Consider the following 21746-nt stretch of genomic DNA (forward strand, 5'->3'; position numbering starts at 1 on the left):
TAAGTTTTGTTATGTTTTTTAAAAGTATATTTCTTATGTTTGTTTGTGCCCACAAAGAACATTATTTAAGATTGTTCATGTTTTGCAAATAAGTACATATTGTTTACATCTCAGTTTTTGCATGACATCTTTTTGTAGAGAATGTTGTTTTATTTTATTAAAGGCATGATGTGATATTAACAAGTAAATTGTTAAGAATTCTACTGTTATTTTTGAGAAATATACTGTTGATTAGTAGAGTTTATCTTTTGCTGTTATATGAAAATGAAACAATCCAAGAAATGTTTACAAAATTATATTTGCTGAAAAGTAACTATGATACAAACCCAACATTAAAATTTAACAAGACATGACTAAAATATAAAAAAAAATAATAAAAACATCAATATTTTAAAAAATGCTCTAATTGCACAGTAAGCTGTTCCCTCTTTTGTTTAGCTCCAGCATTAATAACAATATTTTTAACTTATTAATGGAACATTATCAATATCTTGTTCTATAAATTCTTCCTCTGCCTCAAGCTCTACCTGGTCTATATTTTCTCTAATTAAAATATTATGTTACATGCAGGTGGCTATTATGATAAACTTAAAGTACGAGAGATTTTGGATATTTAAAAATTTTAGTCTTCGCCAAATTCCTTTTAACCCGGCGTTAGTCGCTAGACATATTTTCGCGCCGTTAGTCGCGCGTGAGCATTTTGCTCACAGCGCAAAAAACGCATTTTTATAAAATATTCAGGAATTTTGCTTAAAAACACATGATCTTATTAAATTCTTTATTAACAGAAGATAGGTAATACAAATTAAATTACGTTGTTATTCGTCAGACTCGTTTTCAGCGCAAATTTTAGAAGTAAAGGTGGTGTGTTCTGTGCAAATCGGTCGCTGGCAAGCAACAAAACGTTTTCTGGTGCGCCTGTTTTTACTTCGAGGACAAATTTGACAGAATCTTTCATCATTCGGATCTGCTGCTCTTTGCTGTAAAAATGGCAACCCAGCTAGTTTGTGTATAGAAGCACGTAGGGGTAGACTGAGATTCTGTACATTATCACGATTTACCACATGACGTCTTACAAGCTGCAAAGCAAGCTCTTTTAGAAAAATACGTCGCATAGATATAACGGCATTATCACTCTCATTGTTAGCTTTGTATATAACGTAAGAGTTAACAGCTCCTATGTTGAGCATTGAGAAAAAACCGTCAAAGGCCATCTGCGGCTAATACGCAATATTGAATATAAACTTTTCATTTCATCGACTACATCCACAGCACCTTCTGTCACATTATAAAATGTGATCATTTCTGGTTTGAATTTTTCCCCTGTATCTTGATCAATCGCGTCATCATCATGCATCGTCGAGAGAACCAAAACATTTTTCCTGTTTTTGGGAACATAAGAAACAAGTACGCAGGTCTCCGAAAATGCAAACATGCTACTACATTGCTTTCTTTCTTTGATAATAAGAAATTCTGGGGAATTTCCTTTTTATTTTTTTTCTCAGCGTCCCGACTAGTGTCGTTCTGTATAAGTTTGTAAGTCCTAATGCTAAAGGCACTGACGTAAAGTAGTTATCGATGGTTAAATTACGACCGGTATTTAGTATTGGTTGAGCTAATCGCTTGATAACAGACGCTGCTTTATTATCACGTTGAATGGGCCATCCGCTTGTTTGCCGGCATATATTTCTAAATTGGAGGTATAGAAAGTACGAGCATCTACCATCGCATAAATTTTAATGCCATATTTTGCCGGTTTATTAGATATATACTGGCGGAACATACAACGGCCTCTAAAGGCATCAAGCATTTCGTCAATAGTGACATATTCCATCACTTGATAGTTTGCCGTGCATCGTCCTACAAAATCGTCAAACAGAAATATGATAGGAGCTAGGTTATAGGTCTTTAGGCAGTCTTTTCTGTCATCATTATCAAACCGTAAAGCTTGTAAAAGTTCGTAAAACCTTCTTTTACTCATAGTAGCAGTGAAGCACTCGGTGAAGTACCGTCTTTGGTCCATAAAAATCTTAAATATTCTATAATCCATAATATTTATTTCATATTAAGTGTTACTAACTTGAATTAACATAGAATGTGTCCCTTTCCGGTTATAATAAGAATCGTCACCTCTTGGTCCGTTAATTAATATGTGTGACCCATCTACACAATATTAGGAAACAATGAGTTTCCCCGTAAGTTGTTAAAATCTAGTATCTTTCTTCGGCCATATTATATAACGATCTCGAGCAGCATATATTCTTTTCACTGTTTGTATAAATATCGTGTGGGCATGAGCTCGACTTAGACCAAATCGGCCGCTATTCCTCTAAACGATTCTTGGTTTGAAAGAACCCAGAGCGTCAACAAGAAAGCGTGTTGCGGTGACACCGATGGTTTTGTAACATTTAATTTTATTGGTTGGAGTTGTAGGTCTTCCAACACGTTCTAACACGTTCTTCTTCGTACGTCTTCCAACACGTTCTAAAAAGTGATACAGATACAAACAGATTTATTTATATTGTCTTACCTCCACAACAGACCTCGTAAGTCTAAAGTGTGACTTAAAATCCATGTCACAGTATCGTGGAACCACTGACAAAATATAATTTTCAATTTTCGCATACATTTTTGGTTGGTTTCTCACGAGATGGATTAAGAGTAAATCTTCATCCGATGAACTTTCTTAGAAGATGCCTCTATAATTTTTCTAACCAATTGTACACTGCCCAGTCATTGTTTATTAATGTTTATTCAGAACTGCTTAACAAGTAACAACCATAAAGATAAAGATGGTAACAACTCACTCTTCCACAATACGGTTATTTATTATGTTTTCAATATTTCTGTCGTCTGTTGTCAGTAGTCTGTTGTCAATAGTTCTGTTGTGTTTTTCTGACAGTAAAATACACCGGTAGTTTCCGATGAATTTTGATGACGCAGTAGAAATCGTGTGCTCACCGCTAAGTGGACATTCTGCATGTAGTCAAATGTTATTACTTCCAGGTCATCACAAATCTTGCACTCATCAGTAGATTGCTTTAACGATAAATAAAACTTTTTGCTCTTCTTTTATCCACCGCGAGTTCGGCAGATGCTGTTCTTTTAGCTGCACCTCCTAGTGAAGGACTTTTTATTTTATGTCAAATTCTTCACATTTGCAACAAGTGTCTATTTGTGGACGGCCAAAATGAATGTCAAAAAGTCCATGAAAATATTTCCCAAAGTAAGAATATCGAATTTTGGTTGTTGGATATTTTACTCTGAACATATCAAACATAATTTTCATATTGAGTTTAGCATCAAGATATAGATAGGTTTTACTGCTGTAATGAGTTTACTTAACAGGGAATGATTCAATATGCTGACGAATTAACACGTTGTTCTCTTCTGAAATAGCATTGCCTTTTATGTTGTGTCCACGCCTGTTATACGGAGTTATATTTTGTTTTAGAAGACCTTTTAAACTTTTTAACCTTTTAATGGTAATGCTAAACAAACAAAGAAATGCCTTTGACATACTTTTCTTCGTTTACCATCAACAGGAATATAGTGATGAAAGGAGCAAGTTTTTTCCCTCGAATTTTGTGGTTGATATTTTCTTTTTATGTTAACTACTTCTAAAAGACCTTGCAAATATAAGTCCTGATCATACTTAGTGTTAAGAGCATGAAAGCGAGTAAAAGTCCATCTTTTATATCATCATTCAATTTTCAAAGCATTTCATTCGTCAGCTAAAAAAAAAAGAATGGTCAGTACATAATTACAGAAAGAATTTATCTATTACAAACTTACCGGCATCCATCTCAAGCTTTCTTGCTGCTACAGTTTTTCCTTTATAATTTACGTAAGTTCTCCCCTGAACTCTAGCTTTCTTGATAAAACTCCTTTGTAATTTTCGTCATTTCTAATCCCTCGTTTTTCTTTTCTTTGTAGCTTCTCTACTGATCTTTCTGACTGGGTATCGTCGGTATCATTCATTATTATTATTTTATAAAGATATTTTTTGTTAATAATAAACACTCTCAAATATAGGCTTTGACACAACAATATTATGACAGTATTTTCAGGTAATTCTGCTTAATAGCTGATGCTTACCTCGAAAGAGCTAGTAAATATTTATATTGTGAAAGGAACCAACTGTGTTACTTTTTAATATATTGAAGACTTCAAGCATCAAATTTTATAGATATCTATGAAATTGATTCTCTTCACAATGTATTCATTTGGCTTAATATGACATTTTATTTTGTTATATTATCAAAGCTGATTTAATTTTTCCCGATCCTTTAAACATCTACAAAGTCTACTTTCAAGTGATCTCGAGAACGAAGCGCCGAAATATAATTACAAGATTAAACGAACTTGTGAAGTTCGATCGTAATTATATGAGGCGCTTCGTTCGAAGAAATCACTCCCACCGCACCCTATTTTATCATGGACCAAGAATCAATGTGAATAATCCATGAAACCCAAGGAAAAATTAGTAAATCAACTTTTTTCCCGATTTCGAATAAAGTTCTCAATCGGTTCTTTAAAAGTATGAAGTTAGTAACGTATAGGTGAGGTGATGAGTAGCCGAGAATACCACAGAGTAAATTTTTTATTCTTTAAATATTGTGGCCACAGAGCGTACATAAGCCGTACTACAAAGTCTACTTTCAAGTGATCTCTTCGAACGAAGCGCCTCATATAATTACGATCGAACTTCCCAAGTTCGTTTAATCTTGTAATTTTCGCATGCTTTTTTGGTTGGTTTCTCACGAGATGGATTAAGAGTAAATCTTCATCCGATGAACTTTCTTGTTCCTCGCTGGACGAATATGCCTCTATAACTTTTTTAACCAACTGCCAATCATTATTTATTAATGTTTATTCACAACTGCTTAACAAGTAACAACCATAGATAAAGATGGTAACAACTCACTCTTCCACAATAACGTTATTTATTATGTTTTCGATATTTCTGTCAAATGTCACAAAATTATTCGGAGTCTTTTTCTGACAGTAAAATACACCGGTAGTTTCCGATGAATTTTGATGACGCAGTAGGAATCGTGTGCTCACCGCTAAGTGGACATTCTGCATGTAGTCAAATGTTATTACTTCCAGGTCATCACAAATCTTGCACTCATCAGTAGATTGCTTTAACGATAAATAAAACGTTTTTGCTCTTCTTTTATGTACCGCGAGTTCGGCAGATGCTGTTCTTTTAGCTGCACCTCCTAGTGAAGGACTTTTTATTTTAAGTTCAAATTCTTCACATTTGCAACAAGTGTCTATTTGTGGACGGCCAAAATGAATGTCAAAATGTCCATGAAAATATTTCCCAAAGTAAGAATATCGAATTTTGGTTGTTGGATATTTTACTCTGAACATATCAAACATAATTTTCATATTGAGTTTAGCATCAAGATATAGATAGGTTTTACTGCTGTAATGAGTTTACTTAACAGGGAATGATTCAATATGCTGACGAATTAACACGTTGTTCTCTTCTGAAATAGCATTGCCTTTTATGTTTTGTCCACGCCTGTTATACGGAGTTATATTTTGTTTTAGAGTTTTAGAAGACCTTTTAAACTTTTTAACCTTTTAATGGTAATGCTAAACAAACAAAGAAATGCCTTTTGACATACTTTTCTTCGTTTACCATCAACAGGAATATAGTGATGAAAGGAGCAAGTTTTTCCCTTTGAGTTCCCGGAATTTTGTGGTTGATATTTTCTTTTTATGTTAACTACTTCTAAAAGACCTTGCAAATATAAGTCCTGATCATTCTTAGTGTTAAAAGCATGAAAGCGAGTAAAAAGTCCATCTTTTATATCATCATTCAATTTTTCAAAGCATTTCATTGGTCAGCTAAAAAAAAGAATGGTCAGTACATAATTACAGAAAGATTTTATCTATTACAAACTTACCGGCATCCATCTCCAAGCTTTCTTGCTGCTACAGTTTTTCCTTTATAATTTACGTAAGTCCTCCCCTGAACTCTAGCTTTCTTGATAAAATTCCTTTTGTAATTTTCGTCATTTCTAATCCCTCGTTTTCTTTTCTTTGCAGCTTCTTCTACTGATCTTTCTGACTGGGTATCGTCGGTATCATTCATTATTATTATTTTATAAAAGATATTTTTTGTTAATAATAAACACTCTCAAATATAGGCTTTGACACAACAATATTATGACAGTATTTTCAGGGTAATTCTACTTGACAGCTGGTGCTTACCTCGGTGGCGCTAGTAGCCATTTATATCAGAAAGGAACTAACTGATATCACTTGGTACCTTTCTCAAATAAATGTTCGAAACTAGATCGAATTTACTGACATTGCATTTAAGGAAGATTTTTTCAAAGGTGCATTTACCTTAAAAGAATGCAATGAGCTGAAAAACTCAGAATGGCCGAAAATGTTAGTTAGTCCCTTTCTGAAATAAACGATTCAATTATATAGTTAAAATATTATATTAGATTGTTAATATATTATTTTTGGTTCTTATTAAGAAATACATAAAACACCTAATAGTAAAAAACCTTTTTTTAAAATGTATTAATATTTTTTAGTTATTATTAATTATTGTGAATGTATCAAAAATTGAAAAAAAACTAATGAAATTAAAATCATCTCTATTTGATTCCGAACTACAAAATTCCCTCTCTATTTTCTACACAAAGCAGGCGTGGCTTCTTAGTAAACGAATGTAGGTTACTTTGCTAGTCCGCTGTAAAATTCGCCTATATGATAAATCTAACGAAAAAATTAGCCTGGCGCATTCGCCAAAATGTAATTTTCACATTTGCATTGTTTGTCGCATCTGTTTAGGTTAGTCTGTAGTAGTAGGTTAAGACATGCTGTAACTAATTGCCAAAATTGTTATCATATGTCGGAATTCATAACACTTGATGAAAACTTGCTTGCTTTCAGAGGAAGGTGCTAAAGCTACATTTTAGATATATGAAATGACGTTCGCGGATTTAGGACCAGGAAATAAACAACCTTTTATTTAAAACATTGCCGACATTTCGACGTGCATTTTCGTCTTTATCAAGGCTCTTTTCAGCTAAAAGGTTCTGTCATTAAGTATCTGAGATAAATGTTCTTTGAGTAACAATATTGTTCACATGAATGCGTGTAGAAAATACGTAGAAGAAAAACTATTGTGTTGAACTAAAGAGGAAAAAACTACAAAGGAACAAATGTTTCGCCAAACATCGGATCGAGAATCGTATTTTAATCGGCAAACTGAATTTCTAGAAATTAGGTTTAACAAAGAGAAGTAACGTTTGGGAGTACTACTTCATAATTGGGCATTGTACAGGGTGTCCCATTTTTCTTGAAATCATAAGGTATCTCCATTATTAGTGCACATTATCTGCTTGAAATTTTGTGGTCAGCGAAGTAATTTTTTCCAAAATAAATATACTTTTTTTCAAATTGACCACAAAATTTTTGTCTGCAATGGTTTCTTTTATAGAGTGCTTGATTTAATTTTGTCCTTGTGTCCCGGTAGTGAAGTTTCTTGCATGAACCATTGTATGCAGAATATCTTCTGATGCTAGAGGCGATTTCATGCAGTTATAAATGGTACTTCATCTTGTTTTTGCTGGCAGCACTAGACTTTGTACTTTTTTTGCTTTTTGGACCAGTTTTAAATCATGATTTTCAACATGGTGGCTCTTAAAAAAAAGGACAATGTTTGCAACTGCTTATAAAAGAGGATAATTCCTCCATTGGCAATCTATTGGCCCTTTGCTTATTATCGTTTCCTAAAATATCTTTAACCAGCAAATGAAGACAGTGACAAACGCATCAACGAAAAAAAAATTTTTAGGTACTTTTTTTCTAAAATTTGCCAGTCCATTTTGTTAGCTGCTGCGTTATCAGTCACACTTCCAACAACTTCGGATTGCTCTTTTAAACTCTCAATAATACGGCTTGTGTCTTCGGCTAACCATTGCCTTGTATGACCTTGGGCTCCCGTGCTTACAGGCTCCAAAAAAACGTGGCCGATGGTGAAGCAGCCATATAGTTCACAATTGGTTCACCTAAAATCCCCCAAAAAAATATTTTTTTTCTTCCTTGTGCATGCGGTTAAATGTTGTTACCATTAACATTTGTCCAAGAGTTAGTGACCACACAAATATGTTTTGGAAGTGCTTTTTGGACTTCGTCTCTTATTGTATTGAAGCATGAATCTAAATAACCTGTTGCTAGTTCTCTTCGTGTAGGGAAAACTGTCCCTAAAATAGTAAGCATTTTAAGAACATATTTAGAGTAAAAAATAAAAATGTGGATGTATACCTGGTCTACAAATATTCAGAGCCCTGCCCAAGTGTTCATCCTCCACTCTTAAATGTTCATTCTTAGTGTTAAGAGCATGAAAGCGAGTAAAAAGTTCATCTTTTATATCATCATTCAATTTTTCAAAGCATTTCATTGGTCAGCTAAAAAAAAGAATGCTCAGTACATAATTACAGAAAGAATTTATCTATTACAAACTTACCGGCATCCATCTCCAAGCTTTCTTGCTGCTACAGTTTTTCCTTTATAATTTATGTAAGTCCTCCCCTGAACTCTAGCTTTCTTGATAAAATTTCTTTTGTAATTTTCGTCATTTCTAATCCCTCGTTTTCTTTTCTTTGTAGCTTCTTCTACTGATCATGATTAATGATTAATTTTATTCAAAAAATGGTTCTCCCGGAATAAAATTGTACAGAGTGTCCCATTTTCACGTTGTGCCCGTTTTATAAAAAAAACATTGCCATGTTTAATTGGATTTTTTTCTAATCAGAATCTGTCATCAAAGGAATACTGAAGTTTTTCATTGACATTTGTTTTTTCTTTATTGCACCTGTTTCGGGTGCAGTGGCAGTGGAGGTGGTCTGAGTCTGGCCTAGGTATATTAAATAAATGCAGTTCAACAATAGCTTACAACATCTGAGATACATCTATCAATTTAAAATTATAACTCACCTTGACGAACTCCCGGCCTGATGCTTTTTTGAATTAAACCAGTCTGGCCTTTCTTCTTGTGGTTTCCCAAACATATGCTTTCTAAATGAGAAGCGATTCAGCATATGCCTTTTAGCATATTCAGATTTTTTGTGGTGGTTAATAGTCAGCTTACAATATTTACACCTAGTTGATTTCAAAGTAATGGGTTTATCTTCATCTGTAAATAGGTACAACAAAGCCGAACTTTTTCTTAGTTGATTTCAAAGTATTGGGTTTATCTTCATCTGTAAATAGGTTCCACAAAGCCGAACTTTTTCTTCCAGATTTTCTTTTACGGAGTCCCAATCCTACACTTATTTTGCGGGGTATTGACTCACTGTTTTCCAATTGTCTATTAGTTGAGCCCAGCCCCAGCCCAGTACTTGTATTGGGTTGTGGCTCATTTGATAGTTCATAATCTTGAATTTCTGATTCAGTTTCTGATGAACTCATTTCTTAAAGTTTTAAGGCTATTTCTTTGGTTCTGTGAAAAATAGCCTTATTGACGCCCAGTAGTAGATCTCTCGGGCGCCACCTCTCTTATTTATAGTGGTAGAGATCCACGTTTGCCAGTACGGGTAGCCTTTAAACAGTGGAGACTCCAGGTATGAAGGGGTGCAGGTAAAGTCAAAATAAAACAATCAGTTTAAATTAGTCAGATACACAGTGTCTTGTTACTTTCTAAAAGAAAATCGGGCACCGCATGCGCACCGGGACGCAGACGGCAGGCGGCATCTTAACCCGGAGAAGAAACTTGTCTTTCGTTTGTTCACTAGTCCACAATCCAACCGTACGTGAAAACTAGCACCCCACGGTCAACACTGTAGGTTTTTCAGGCTTTCCCTTCAATCACGGATGGATTAGGCACAGGAAACGCCTCCCGACAGTACTTGTGAAAATACTGACCAGGGGACGCTATCTACTGCTTTTCATAGTCAGCCACCTTTTGAAAGACAGAGAACGGCCTTTCACAATTTAATGTAAAGCCGCTCACCGCTTTTCTGAACGCGTTGGCGAGGACACACGTTCACGTGATTGAGTGAGGAAAACTGAAAGGAAATTTTTCAAACGACAAGATTCGCTTGATGAACAGCGTGGCGTAGCACTACACTAGAACAGACACTGCGCAAGACAGGATGGCAGGATTTTACGAAAGGTGATCGGGAGAGCGTTTTCTAGAAAGCGAGGCTTTCTGTCGAGTTTTTACCTTCGGAGGAGTAGAGTTCAGCTGTCATCTAATCTCCAACTCAGGTACCAAGCACGGTGCAAAAACTTAAATGGCAGGATTTGGAACAAGAATTGCCAAATCCTGCTGTCAGAGGGCGCCACTGTCGATTTAAAAATACGTGGGCGGAGTAAGAGGGAAGGAAAAGTTTCTTCCCGCCACCCGTCTCATCATAATATTTCGTCATTTTTCCCGGCAACCATCAGTGCCTAACTTGTCTGGAGCTGAGAGGTATGTGTTTTGTGGCTGTGAGTGTCGTAGTGCACTAAATTCTTCACTTTTACAATAAACCATCACGATAAAAATCAAATATCAAAATTATTTAACGTTGTGAACGTTAAACTTGTTCACTATACGTATCTGGAATATATTTGTGAATAGTGATCAATGATACGTTAGACTGCCGGAGTGCTGACGTCACGAATGTCAAATTGCTTTCCAAACAAGGTTTAGTTCTTTATATTTCTATTGAGCTCTTCCAAATGACGCCACAAGTTAATATAAAACGTAAAAAACAAGCGATTGTCAACAACCGCCGACTTGTGTCTGGTATTTTCAATACGCCTATGATGGTTGCGCATGTTGCAAAATCTGTGAATTTTTTTCATTGATTGATAAAGGATACGCTTGGATCATTTGGGATATTGATAGTGACAAAACAGTAGTTTTTTCAGATTTCAATGCGGAAAATCTAGTGAACAATGACATCCCCGTAGCAAGACTGCATTCAACGAAGTTAGATCCTTTCTGGTATTTAAATATCCCGTAAATTGAAATATGAAATTTGGATTTGTCTGTGCTTGAAAAGGTCGTTTTGAATATTGGTTTAAAATGGTCGTTGAAGTCTCTAACCATATCCTGATTTACTTCTACTACGCAAAATTTTTTGGATGTTCTGCGCACTAAATCTTTCCACTCTTCTGGAACATGAACTCTTTCCTTCTTCCTCTTCTCCTTCTCGATCAAACCGAAGGAATGGTCGCATGACAAGAAACTGTGGCCGGGTTCTGGATATTGGTGTATCACTTCATTAATCCGATTGTTTGTATTAACTACCGTATAAAGGTACTTCATCATGGTGTCATTTTTATTTTGTGCAAAGGCGTTATCAGAAAACAAGTACAGCTTTGTTACAGTATCGAGTAGAAAGTTCTCAATATAATGTTCTAAGAAACTGATTACCTCATTGCTGCCCTTCTTTAAAGTAACCTCATCACACATATAAAAAGTAGACCAACCTGATTTTCCAGAAAATACACAAAAGTTGTATAGCCATAGCTGGCGTTTATAAAAAACATCCCCGGCAGGAACGTGTGGCAACGGTAGATTTTGCTGGAAATCAAAACAAAGCGTTTCTATAGTGTCATCCGTTTTAGCTAAGGTTGTTTTTTCCTTTAAGGCAGTGTAAAATGTCTCAGCTTTTTTTACATGAAGTTGTTTCTCTATTTCCAACACCTTTTTTGCGTTAACATCCTGTTCAGCTTGAATGGCATTCTGGAGTCTGTCACATGTTTGACAGGTATCTGATCGGGGCGATCCGAAACTTATGTTAAAAGCAACGATGATAAAAATCGTATGTAACTCGAGGTTTACACTGCTTATTCCGTTTTAGTTTTTAAAAAATATCTGTTTCATATTTTTCTACGTATAACGAATGCATTTTTGAAACATTAAGTTCAGACGGTAAGTAAGTCCTTCCTTCATTTTTTTTCTCGGCTGTAGTGTGAGGAACGACGAGGGAAACGTTTAATGTGATCGTCAATAGTGCGAACAATATTTTCTGGTACTTTGTAAGGCCTGGATGAATGCTTACCCCTAATATCCGGTGGCGCTGAAGTTTTGTTTCTTAGAACAGTGGCTATACGGACCAGTCCATGCTTCCTGATACAATGAATGACACAAAGGGCTGTTCTACATACGATAAATTCACTACCTTCGACACGAACCTGTAAAGAAAATCACAGAAGTAATATAAGTATATAACTTCTCACAAATAAATAATATCTTACCTTGTACGCAAAAGTCACCGACTTTTCATTACCCCTTCCAGATCTTATTCTCTTTCTTGCAACACTTTTTACAATAATCAAGCCGCCTAAATAAATGTCCTGATTTTCCTGGTCAGCTAACTTATTAAATTGCTGCAGAATGTTATTTCTTTGTTGTTCATTGATTTTTACGAAACATCTGCGTCGGCAATCACAGTCTTTTCCCACTACTCTTTTTTTAGGCATTACGTTCCTACTTTTATAACCCACAAAATTGTAAAAGTTACTGGTTTGTGGAAGTATGCTTTGGAATTAAATACGACAATGAAAAATTATTAATGGACTTATATTAAATTTACAAATTTTAACAATCAACTACAATTGGCTGTGACAGACTTGTCAAATTATGGGACTGGCGCAAAAGCACCCCGGTACCTGCCTTACGGCTTAAACCATCCCACACCATCGAGCGAGCCACTCCAATAGAACCCACCAACCACCAACTCCCTAAAAATTAGCGGAGAAAGAAGACCCCGGACTAAGGCTGCCACGTCGAGGACTCCACAACAGTTTCTGCCAGCAGGTTAGCGATTTCCACATTATTGCTTACCACGCCCTCCCTGTCTCTCAATGCCCTACGTTCCCCGTATCTTATTCTCCCATTCATTCTATCCACTCTCATACATTCATCAATCACATGTCTGGCTGTCTCCACGCCTTGCCCGCAACTACAATCCCCCGTGACTTCCCCCCCTCCAGACCAAAACGCTGTAGATATCCTCTGAAGTTACCATGCCCCGTCACTAATTGCACACCTTTGGACCCCAGCCGCACATAATCCCGACCCACCAGTTTACACCACCCGAAGCACTCCCTTCCCTTGCTGCTCTCCTCCCACTCCAATTGCCCCCAACTCAACAATGCGCTCCTGGAGTCACGCGCCAATGTCCTTTTACGCAACAACCCCTGGATTTGGACTGAGCAAACCTCCAGGTCTCTGCCTCTCCTAGCTCTCTCCTCTGCTCTGGTGTTGCCTACTTCGGTAGCTCTGCTCACCCACCTTAATCCGGTCCCCTTTCCTGCACTCCACAGTCTGGAAGAGCCTGTCTGATCTGCAGGATCGATCTATTGTGACTCGCTCTACTCCTCACCATATCGATCGCCCCCTTACTGTCACTAACGATCTTATAGTTTTTCACGTCTGGAAGCCTCTCGACGAAGGCAAGTGCTTCCTTGATGGCCAGTATTTCCACCTCCAAACAGCTGAGCCCATCAACCGTCCTCAGTGACTCGCCAGTCCAACTTCCAGACACTGGATCGATCCATGCTATTCCGATTCCCCCCTTTTCCCTACACACGCTACCATCGGTCCAAACCGGATAGCCATCCTGAGCCCCTCCCCCACACCCAATCCTCCCAAGGCCACGGCTCTTCCCTGGGCATAACCAACGCATCCTTTCTCAACCTGCCGCTTTCTCCCGTTCTATCTCGGAACCTCTGTCTCGCCAATAATCTTAATGGGGGTAAACCCGCCAAAACACACAGTGCCTCCGTAGGCGTGGTACTGTAGGCCGAGACAACCGACATACAGCAAAATCTGTCCACAGCCGCCAAGTGCCTAGCTACCCGAGAATCCCGCCACCTCCGGCCCCATATCTCCGCCCCGTACAATACGGCCAGAAATATGGACTTCTCAATAATGACCTTGAAGTTTCTTTTTAACATCGTGGTCCCTCGATTCCTGTACGCCGGTTTTATACTACAAATTAGCTCTCCCGCCCTTGCCCTAGCTTCTCTGACATGTTCTATGAAATTCAGCTTGGCATCCACCGTGACCCCGAGGTATCGGATCACCCCCCTATCCCCCATCCTTATAACCGGCTCCCTTATCCTACCAGCTCTTGGGACGAACATCGCTGTAGTCTTACCCAGGGAGTACTCCAGCCCCGCTTCAGTCGCCCAGTGCTCGCAACCTAACCAACATCTAACCCACAACCCTTCCAACTCTCTGACTGAGGCCCAGCCAAGACTAGGACCTGGTCGTCGGCATACGCTTGCGCGTGAACCGGTCGGCCCTCCCCCAGCTCCGGCAAGTCCCCCGCCCTGGACACTCGCTCTTCGTAGTCTATGCCGTCCATCTTCCTAAACCATCCGGACATCCCAATGTTCCATAGCACTGGTCCGAGACTGGGCCCTGGGGACAACCCCTCTGTACTTCCATCTCTACCTCCCTGTTCTGTAGGAATTCCCAAGCCAACCTTAACTCTTCCATACCCATTAACTCCTTCATGACAACTGGGCCCCACATGGTATTGAAGGCATTTTTTAGGTTGAGGGCTACCACCAATGAGTGCCACCCCCTGGCCCTATTCTGCTCCATCCTTTCAACCAGTGCCTCCAGAGCGTCCACCGTGCCTTTCGTTCTCCTGAATCCGAGTATGCTCCTTCTCCCAGTATGCTTGGAATCTCCCAGCTATCAGCTTGTCTAGGACCCTGCCCAATGCACCCATCAGAACTATGGGTCTGACCCCCCCGCTACCCTTAGGAACCCAGACGACGCTACCCCTTTTCCATATCTTTGGAAATACCCCTTCTCCAAACAGGCATTCCAAAGGTTCAGCAACTCTGTATGTCTCTCTTCCCACAGTACCCTTACTAGCTCATTCGGCACCCTATCCTCACCAGCCGCTTTACCCGATTTAAGGCTCTTCACTACAGCATCGATCTCTCCAACACTAAAGGCCACCGAGGTACTTGAACGGTATCTGAGGACACTCTCCGCACAGATCATCCTTTCTGCTGCCATGTTTTCTGAAATGCTCGGGTGATGTTGACGTAGCATGGAACTATGCCACGCAGCGTCGTTGGCGTCTTCCACCCTCTTCGTTCCATTTACACGCCTAATGGCTTCCCAGACCTTGTACCATGGTTCTGTCTCCCCAAGCATTTCCAATTCATCCCGCTGCCATCCTACTTTTTTCTTCTCGAGCATCCTCTTATACGTTCTCCTCTCCAGCCTATAGCGTTCAAGGAATCGTGCCTCGTCTACCCCATTTCTTCTACTGGTCTGCCATACCCTTCTACACCTCTCTACTCTCCTCCGTGCCTCCTGAGCCTCCAGGTCCCACCACTCGTTACCGTTGCTGATAACAAGTGTTTTCGTCCTAATATGTCTCTTAACCATCTTCATACAGAAATTGCTGATCCTTTCCGCCATAACCTCCACACCTTCGTCAGCAGACTGGCGTCCAATCTTAGGTTCCCAAAAGCCCTACGCATTCTTTCCCAATCAGCCCCCTTGATGTCCCGAATCTTCCTCACTCTGCATCTACGCTGCACTCCCAAGTCCACCTCGTACACGAGTGCACAGTGGTCGCTCAACGTCTCAGTCTCCAGCACCGCCCAATTGCCAATATTTACACCCCGTACCCACACCGTGTCAACCCACTCTCTCCACGCGTGCTACTGAACGTAGCCAGCGAGTGTCTGGAGTTTCCACAAAGAAACTCCCCCCTCACCGCTCATTCTAGCAGCTCCGAAACCCTATTGTCCGTAAGACTACCACCCCAGGCCTCATTTTTCGCATTGAAATCTCTCCCAACAATCCATCTATCCCTCATGCCACCCCTCCCCCAATTATGCCTACTGGGTACTCCTACACTATTTCCCCCCGGCTCATCATACACAGAACTAATGAGGCAGCCCGCTACTGAGACCGTTACCATGTTGGAACCCGTAAGGTCCCTCACACCATACGCCCCCAACTCCGCTCTAACCCTGACCTGGACCTTTTGGTCCTGTTCACCTCCGAACGAGTCCCATCCTTCCCATCCTCCCATCTTACAGTATGGCTCTTGTATGAGCACCACATCGCAGGCCGCCTCACTAGCCAGCATCCCCATCAGGTCCCCTGATTCCCGTCCCCGTCCCACATTTATCTGTAGAACCTTCATCTTCCCCCATAGTCTATCCTCGCCGCCTGTTGTTTCTGTTTCCTCAGATACACTGGACATGACCTGTCGGTTGCCTCTGTGCGCCTTCCACTCCCATTCTCATACAGTTGGCGCAATCCCATATATCAGAACTAGGGCAGTCCATCGTGGCCTCCTCGTGGCCCTCCTTTGCACATCTGTAGCAGCATTTGTCCTCCTTGCATTCTGAGGCCCTGTGCCCAAACCTGCAGCACCTCCAGCACATCAAATCCGATATATTTTCCTCCACCCTGTGAAGCACCAGGTCGAAAGCTACTCTACCCCTTTTCATCATTATCCTAAAAAGTTCTTGGTCCACTTCCAAGACCCAGTGTTCGAGGTACTCACTCCTCCCCTTCCTCCTTGTAACCACCTTCATCGCCTCCTCCGCCTTACCTCCCATTCCCTTCAACGCTTCCCTAATGTCCATATTCTCGGCCACTAGTCCCTGGATTATATCCTGATCTTTGTATCCTTTCTCGATCCTCAGGATTGTTATTCTGGGTCTTCCATACGTGGTCTTGCCCACCTCTATACCCCCTTCGTCCCCTATCTTCTCCTTCAACCTTACCATCTGCGCCTCATCATAGCACTCCACAATCATAGACCCGTTCCTAAACTTCCTAACCCCCTTCACTCCGTCCTTTCCCACCACTTCTGCCGTCAATTTCCCTTTAATAGCCCCCATAATATTAACTCCTTCCTTTCCCTTTATAATGAGCTCATTCTTTTTCCTCGTAACCGGAGTAACCCAGCCACCCTTGTCTCCCTCGCCTCCCTTAGGCCTGTTACTGCCACCTTCCCCGGCCGGTCTAGCTACGCTAGCATATGTTTTGGTCGGCTGAACCGCCGCTGTCGTTGCCCCACTCCCAGCTGCAACACCCACCGGTACCGGCGCCAAACTCACACTTGCCACTGAGGCAGTCGACATAGTCCTCTGCCCCTGCCCCATCGCCTGATTGCCTACCGCCCTCTCTAAAGCGTATGGATGTCCCCCTGCACCTTGCGTTTCCCCAGATCCTCTGTCGACCTTGGCTCTGGCCAGTAGCTCGATAGATTTTTCTATCTTGTCAAGCCTCGCTGCCATTTTCCCATCTACTTCGTCACTTCGTCCCCCCTCTTTACAGTCTTTGACAGTCTTGTCAGTAAAAAAAATAAACTGGAATACTTATGTGTGTTTCTGCTTCGGTTGGTTGGGAGAAAGGCCTCACCCTCTTCGCTGCACTCATCCGCTGGTGGGTAGCGTGATTATCCGCTAACGTTGGAGAGCTTGTGAGACTCCACCAGTCTCAGTGCGAGCTACTTATGGGAAGGGTCAATTCTCGTATCTTCCTAGAAGATAACGAACCAAAAAAGGGTCTTTAAATTTTAATTTCTATGCGTGCAACGGAGCATTGGGATAGAGTTACCCCAAGGTTTTTAGGTTGTTGTTCCAAAAAACGCCAAGATGGACTGTCTCTTCTCTTGCTAGGATAATTTATCCTCAATATTAAATATACCATAAATATTAAATTGAACCATAGATACTAGAATGCGATAGATATATTCAAACAACTCCAATGCGTAAGATCCAACACTCTGATCTACTATAACTCAGGAATCTATAAATTTAATATATATTTAAAAGATACGCCAATTGACAGTTTAGATTCAATATTAATATTCGTCCAACAAAAGTTCGGTCCAAATTTTAAACAGTAGTAATTGTATAATTTGAGGTATATATTAGAAATATTAATTATTAAAAAGAAAATATTTGCTCTCTCTCTCTTCTCTCTCTCTATCTAAACATTAAACTACACCACGCGTAAGACACACATGGTCACTTACCGTCGGTCACGATCTTAGAGAAAAACGAATTATATTTAGGTTACAGTAAATTATGTGATTTAGAAGAATAAAGAGAATGAAAAGGAAACCGCCATAAATCTTTTCAAAAATCATACAGAGTGTTAAAAATTTAAAAATTAGAAAAAAAGTTGAATATTTCAAATTGGATTTGAAACAAATTTGCCTAACAAAAAAAAAAAAACTAGATAAGAAAAAGAATAAAAAAGTAATAGAAAGAAATCGTATATTAATATACCTTGATAGACAGGGAGTCACGACCAATCCGTATGACACTGACTGGGCCAATCTCGACAGATGTAAAAAAATCTAAAATTATAACAATTATTTTCAACTTCTCTAAGGAAACATAAGTGTATAATGTCAACTTCCGCCTATGATATAAGATAACTCAGGTTGCTTGTAAATTTCTGGCAGAGTCGCAGGGCTAAGCTACGTTCCCTCCGACGGACCCAAAAACAACAACAAAAACAAACACATCTCATCTGCTCTGAATGGCCCTTCGCAATACCAACAGCCACCACCAGATAAACACCCACGGTCCCAGATAAAACACAACTTGCCCTAACTGGTAAGCAAGGATTCGTTAAAGATGACATAAGTCGCCCCTACAATACAAAATATTATACAAAATCCCAGACGTTACAGCAGTCCCCTCCTGTTCGATCTCTTGAGAGTACTCCTGCATTGGCTGGTTCTATTCATGGCCCCTGATATTGCTAAATCGAACACCTCAGCGAGTTCTTGTTCATCAGCTTGCGTCTCAGTACATAAGGGAAAAAGATAAAAACAAAAATAATTATATATAATATTTTTTGTAATAGATTATATTTAATATGGATTTAGTAAATGCATCTTTAAAACAAACTAATATACACGTGCTACTAAGATAAAAATGATAAAAAATGATATATAGAAAATATGATTAAACGGGAGATAAAAAAGACAAAATACAAACTAAAGATATAGCCTACCTACCTACATTTAAAAAAAAATTTAAATAATTAAAATCATATTAGATAGTAAGAAATGTTTAAAAAAATAAAACACAATAATAAATAAAAATTTCCATAAAGGCCGTAGTTCTCGCTGCTCGTAACTTACCGGTCTGGTTAATTTATGGGACGGGTCCATAAAATTTAAATATTCCGTTGTAACGTACAAAAACGTTAACTAGGATAGTAAGTTATCACTTAGTAGATTAAAAATAAACGGTGATTAAATACTATAGTTCCACTATAATTGAGTTTTGCAAGCTTCTTTTCATGCGTATCTACAAGTAAAAAACGCACGTCACAACCCAGTGCGTGATAGGAAACGTATTTATATAACCTATGGTATTTGCTAAACAAATCATTATTGATTATTTTAACGGTGCATTATGGGTTGCCTCATAATAGTTTGACAGTCAGCTCCGGTATGACGGTTTTTTTTTGTTATATGATTGAAAATGTTTATATTGTGATCATTGAAGAAAGCGAATTAAAAATATATTTCGGATTGCTTATACTTAGTTTACATTCAGGTATTGTCCAATTAATATAGAATATTATAGCAATGCATGATTTTAAAAAGTAGTGTTTTTTTTTTTTTTTTTTTTTTTTTTTTTTTTTTATTTTCTGAAATTTTAAAATAAACAAAAAAAAAAAAAAAAAAAAAACAATTAATTTATTCAAATATCGTCTTATCATCCAAGAGCTTCCAAAACTATACAATTTCTTATCCACACGTCAACTATTTTTTTATAAAATCTTATTGGCATGCCTTAAATGTTTTGCAATTAACAAAATACTGTCTTTTGATTTAAACCTGCAATTAGAATATATTTGGTCGAATTTATCAGTTCTGCATCATATATCCGAAATTCAGATTGTGTCTGACACAACGAAGAGTCAACGTGCGACATGAACGACAAGAAAATGGCACTAAATAAAAATTGTAAAGTCTTAAAATTACTAATTACACAGTCGTCCTCTTGAGTTCTCTTGACCTAAAATCTATATTGCATTCCCTAAGATTTTAAATATTAAATGACTGAAACTCATACAAGTTTACCACAATTTAAACTTAAGATTAAACTTATTTAATTATGACTTAAATCCATAATTATATTTAAAAATACAAACTCATCTTACCGAAAGTAAAATATACATATACGATATTTAGTTTGTAAAAAAAAAAAAAAAAAAAAAAAAAAAAAAAAAAAAAAATAAATATATTATAATTTTAGAAAACTACATACGAGCATAAATAATCATGTAAGGTTGCAGGTGCACCCTATCATTAACACTGTAAACACGCCTTTTATTTAAACTAACTACAGAAACAATTTAAACGCCTAACCTAATAATAAAAAATACACCAAGCTCCACGAGCTCACCTCAGTTAAGACCGCCAAAAAACACCCCGTCACCCGCCGATGCCGAACCATAGATCCTCCTTCAAGTCACCGCCCGCCAGTTCTTCTCTGTAGCTCGCAGCGTTGCCGATGCTACTTCGCCGTGCCCGTCGCCATGTTGCCATTTTCCTTCGCCTCCCTGAAAAATTACTGGTTACATCTCGGCCATCCTGATAAAAAGAGATTAATGCCCTCATTATCATTTAACTCTTATAATATTCATCAGATCTTGGGCGATCTACGCCCCAGCGCCATCGCCTATTCACTTCATTCATGCTCACTTTCGTTCCTGGCATTGCTACTACTCCAGATCTGCCTTACAAAGACAAACACCGCACCACAAACCACTAAATGCTTTATAACCCCTTACGCCTTTTTTACCGCCATTATGATCCATATCTGTCTCTTTCTAATCACTTCACCACTTTTATATGGGGATCATTCACTCTACATAGAACTGTGTTAATCATCGTGTCGCCTTGATACGCCTCTCTCCCATGAAAAAGTTCCAGCCTTGTCGCCAGTTAACACCAAATCGACGCCCAAACCTTAATATCTATCTCACATGGCCGCCTGCAGTTGCAACTTTACGCCTTCGATCAAATACCACCTTCATTTTACCTTTGTCAGGTTTTCACTTGCTTTCCGCCGCCATGAAAGAAGTTTAGACTTATATCATCATAAGTCTCGCCTTTCGCCAGGGGTGCATTCGCCATTTGCACATCGCCAGACAGACTCGTATTGACACCATCATCGTGTGCAAACATCAGCTAGGTCGGGGAAAACCCACTGCTTTGATTAACGGTGCGATTGAGACCCCAAACAATTTCATTGAACTCTTCATTCCGATTATCTTCAGATATTGCACTTGCCTCTATTGCATTTAATAAAGTACGATTCTGCCTTTCAACCTGACCATTCGCCCTTGGTGTAGCAATTGCATTCAACACGTGTTTTACACCTCGCCCCGCCAAAAATTCAGCAAACGCCTTGCTTGTAAACGCCAGCCCGCGCACATACGGCAAAATAGGTACTTTACAGCGACAAAACCATATTTTTTTATTCAAACTAAGCACAAAAAAACACAGCTAGTAGAATTCTATAAGTAACTCCCCATTCTAAAATTTCGTTTATGATTGTTTTAACTACCGAAATATAATTTTATAAAAAGCAACGCGGCTTCTGCAAGCAGACATGCCTCGCGCGACTATCACGCTAACCTTGTTACGTCAGAATATGTCACAGTTACAGTTAGTATTTGTATCGATTTCAAAGTATTTTCCGTTGATTATTCTAAGATGGATCCATATGAGGCTGACATG

General features: G+C 38.9%; 1 protein-coding gene across 1 annotated transcript; it reads right to left on the bottom strand.

The window, feature by feature from the left end:
- Positions 1 to 1615: 1615 nt before the first annotated feature.
- LOC115877201 lies at positions 1616 to 3981 on the bottom strand. Its single transcript, XM_030893359.1, has 2 exons — positions 3848 to 3981; positions 1616 to 2039 (listed from the first exon to the last, which is right to left on the bottom strand). The coding sequence occupies exons 1-2, from the start codon at positions 3979 to 3981 to the stop codon at positions 1616 to 1618; spliced, it is 558 nt and encodes a 185-aa protein (XP_030749219.1).
- Between the last annotated feature and the right edge of the window lie 17765 nt (positions 3982 to 21746).

The sequence above is a fragment of the Sitophilus oryzae genome, unplaced genomic scaffold (genome assembly GCF_002938485.1).
Source record: "Sitophilus oryzae breed Bouriz unplaced genomic scaffold, Soryzae_2.0 scaffold_1442_pilon_pilon, whole genome shotgun sequence".
Lineage (NCBI taxonomy): Eukaryota > Metazoa > Arthropoda > Insecta > Coleoptera > Curculionidae > Sitophilus > Sitophilus oryzae.

Excerpts from the sequence above, each read along its gene's own strand:
- LOC115877201 (XM_030893359.1), bottom strand. The coding sequence starts at position 3,981 with ATGAATGATACCGACGATACCCAGTCAGAAAGATCAGTAGAGAAGCTA. Across the intron at positions 2,040-3,847 it reads GAGTTCAGGGGAGAACTTAC|AATATTTAAGATTTTTATGG; the intron begins GTAAATTATAAA and ends TATGGATTATAG.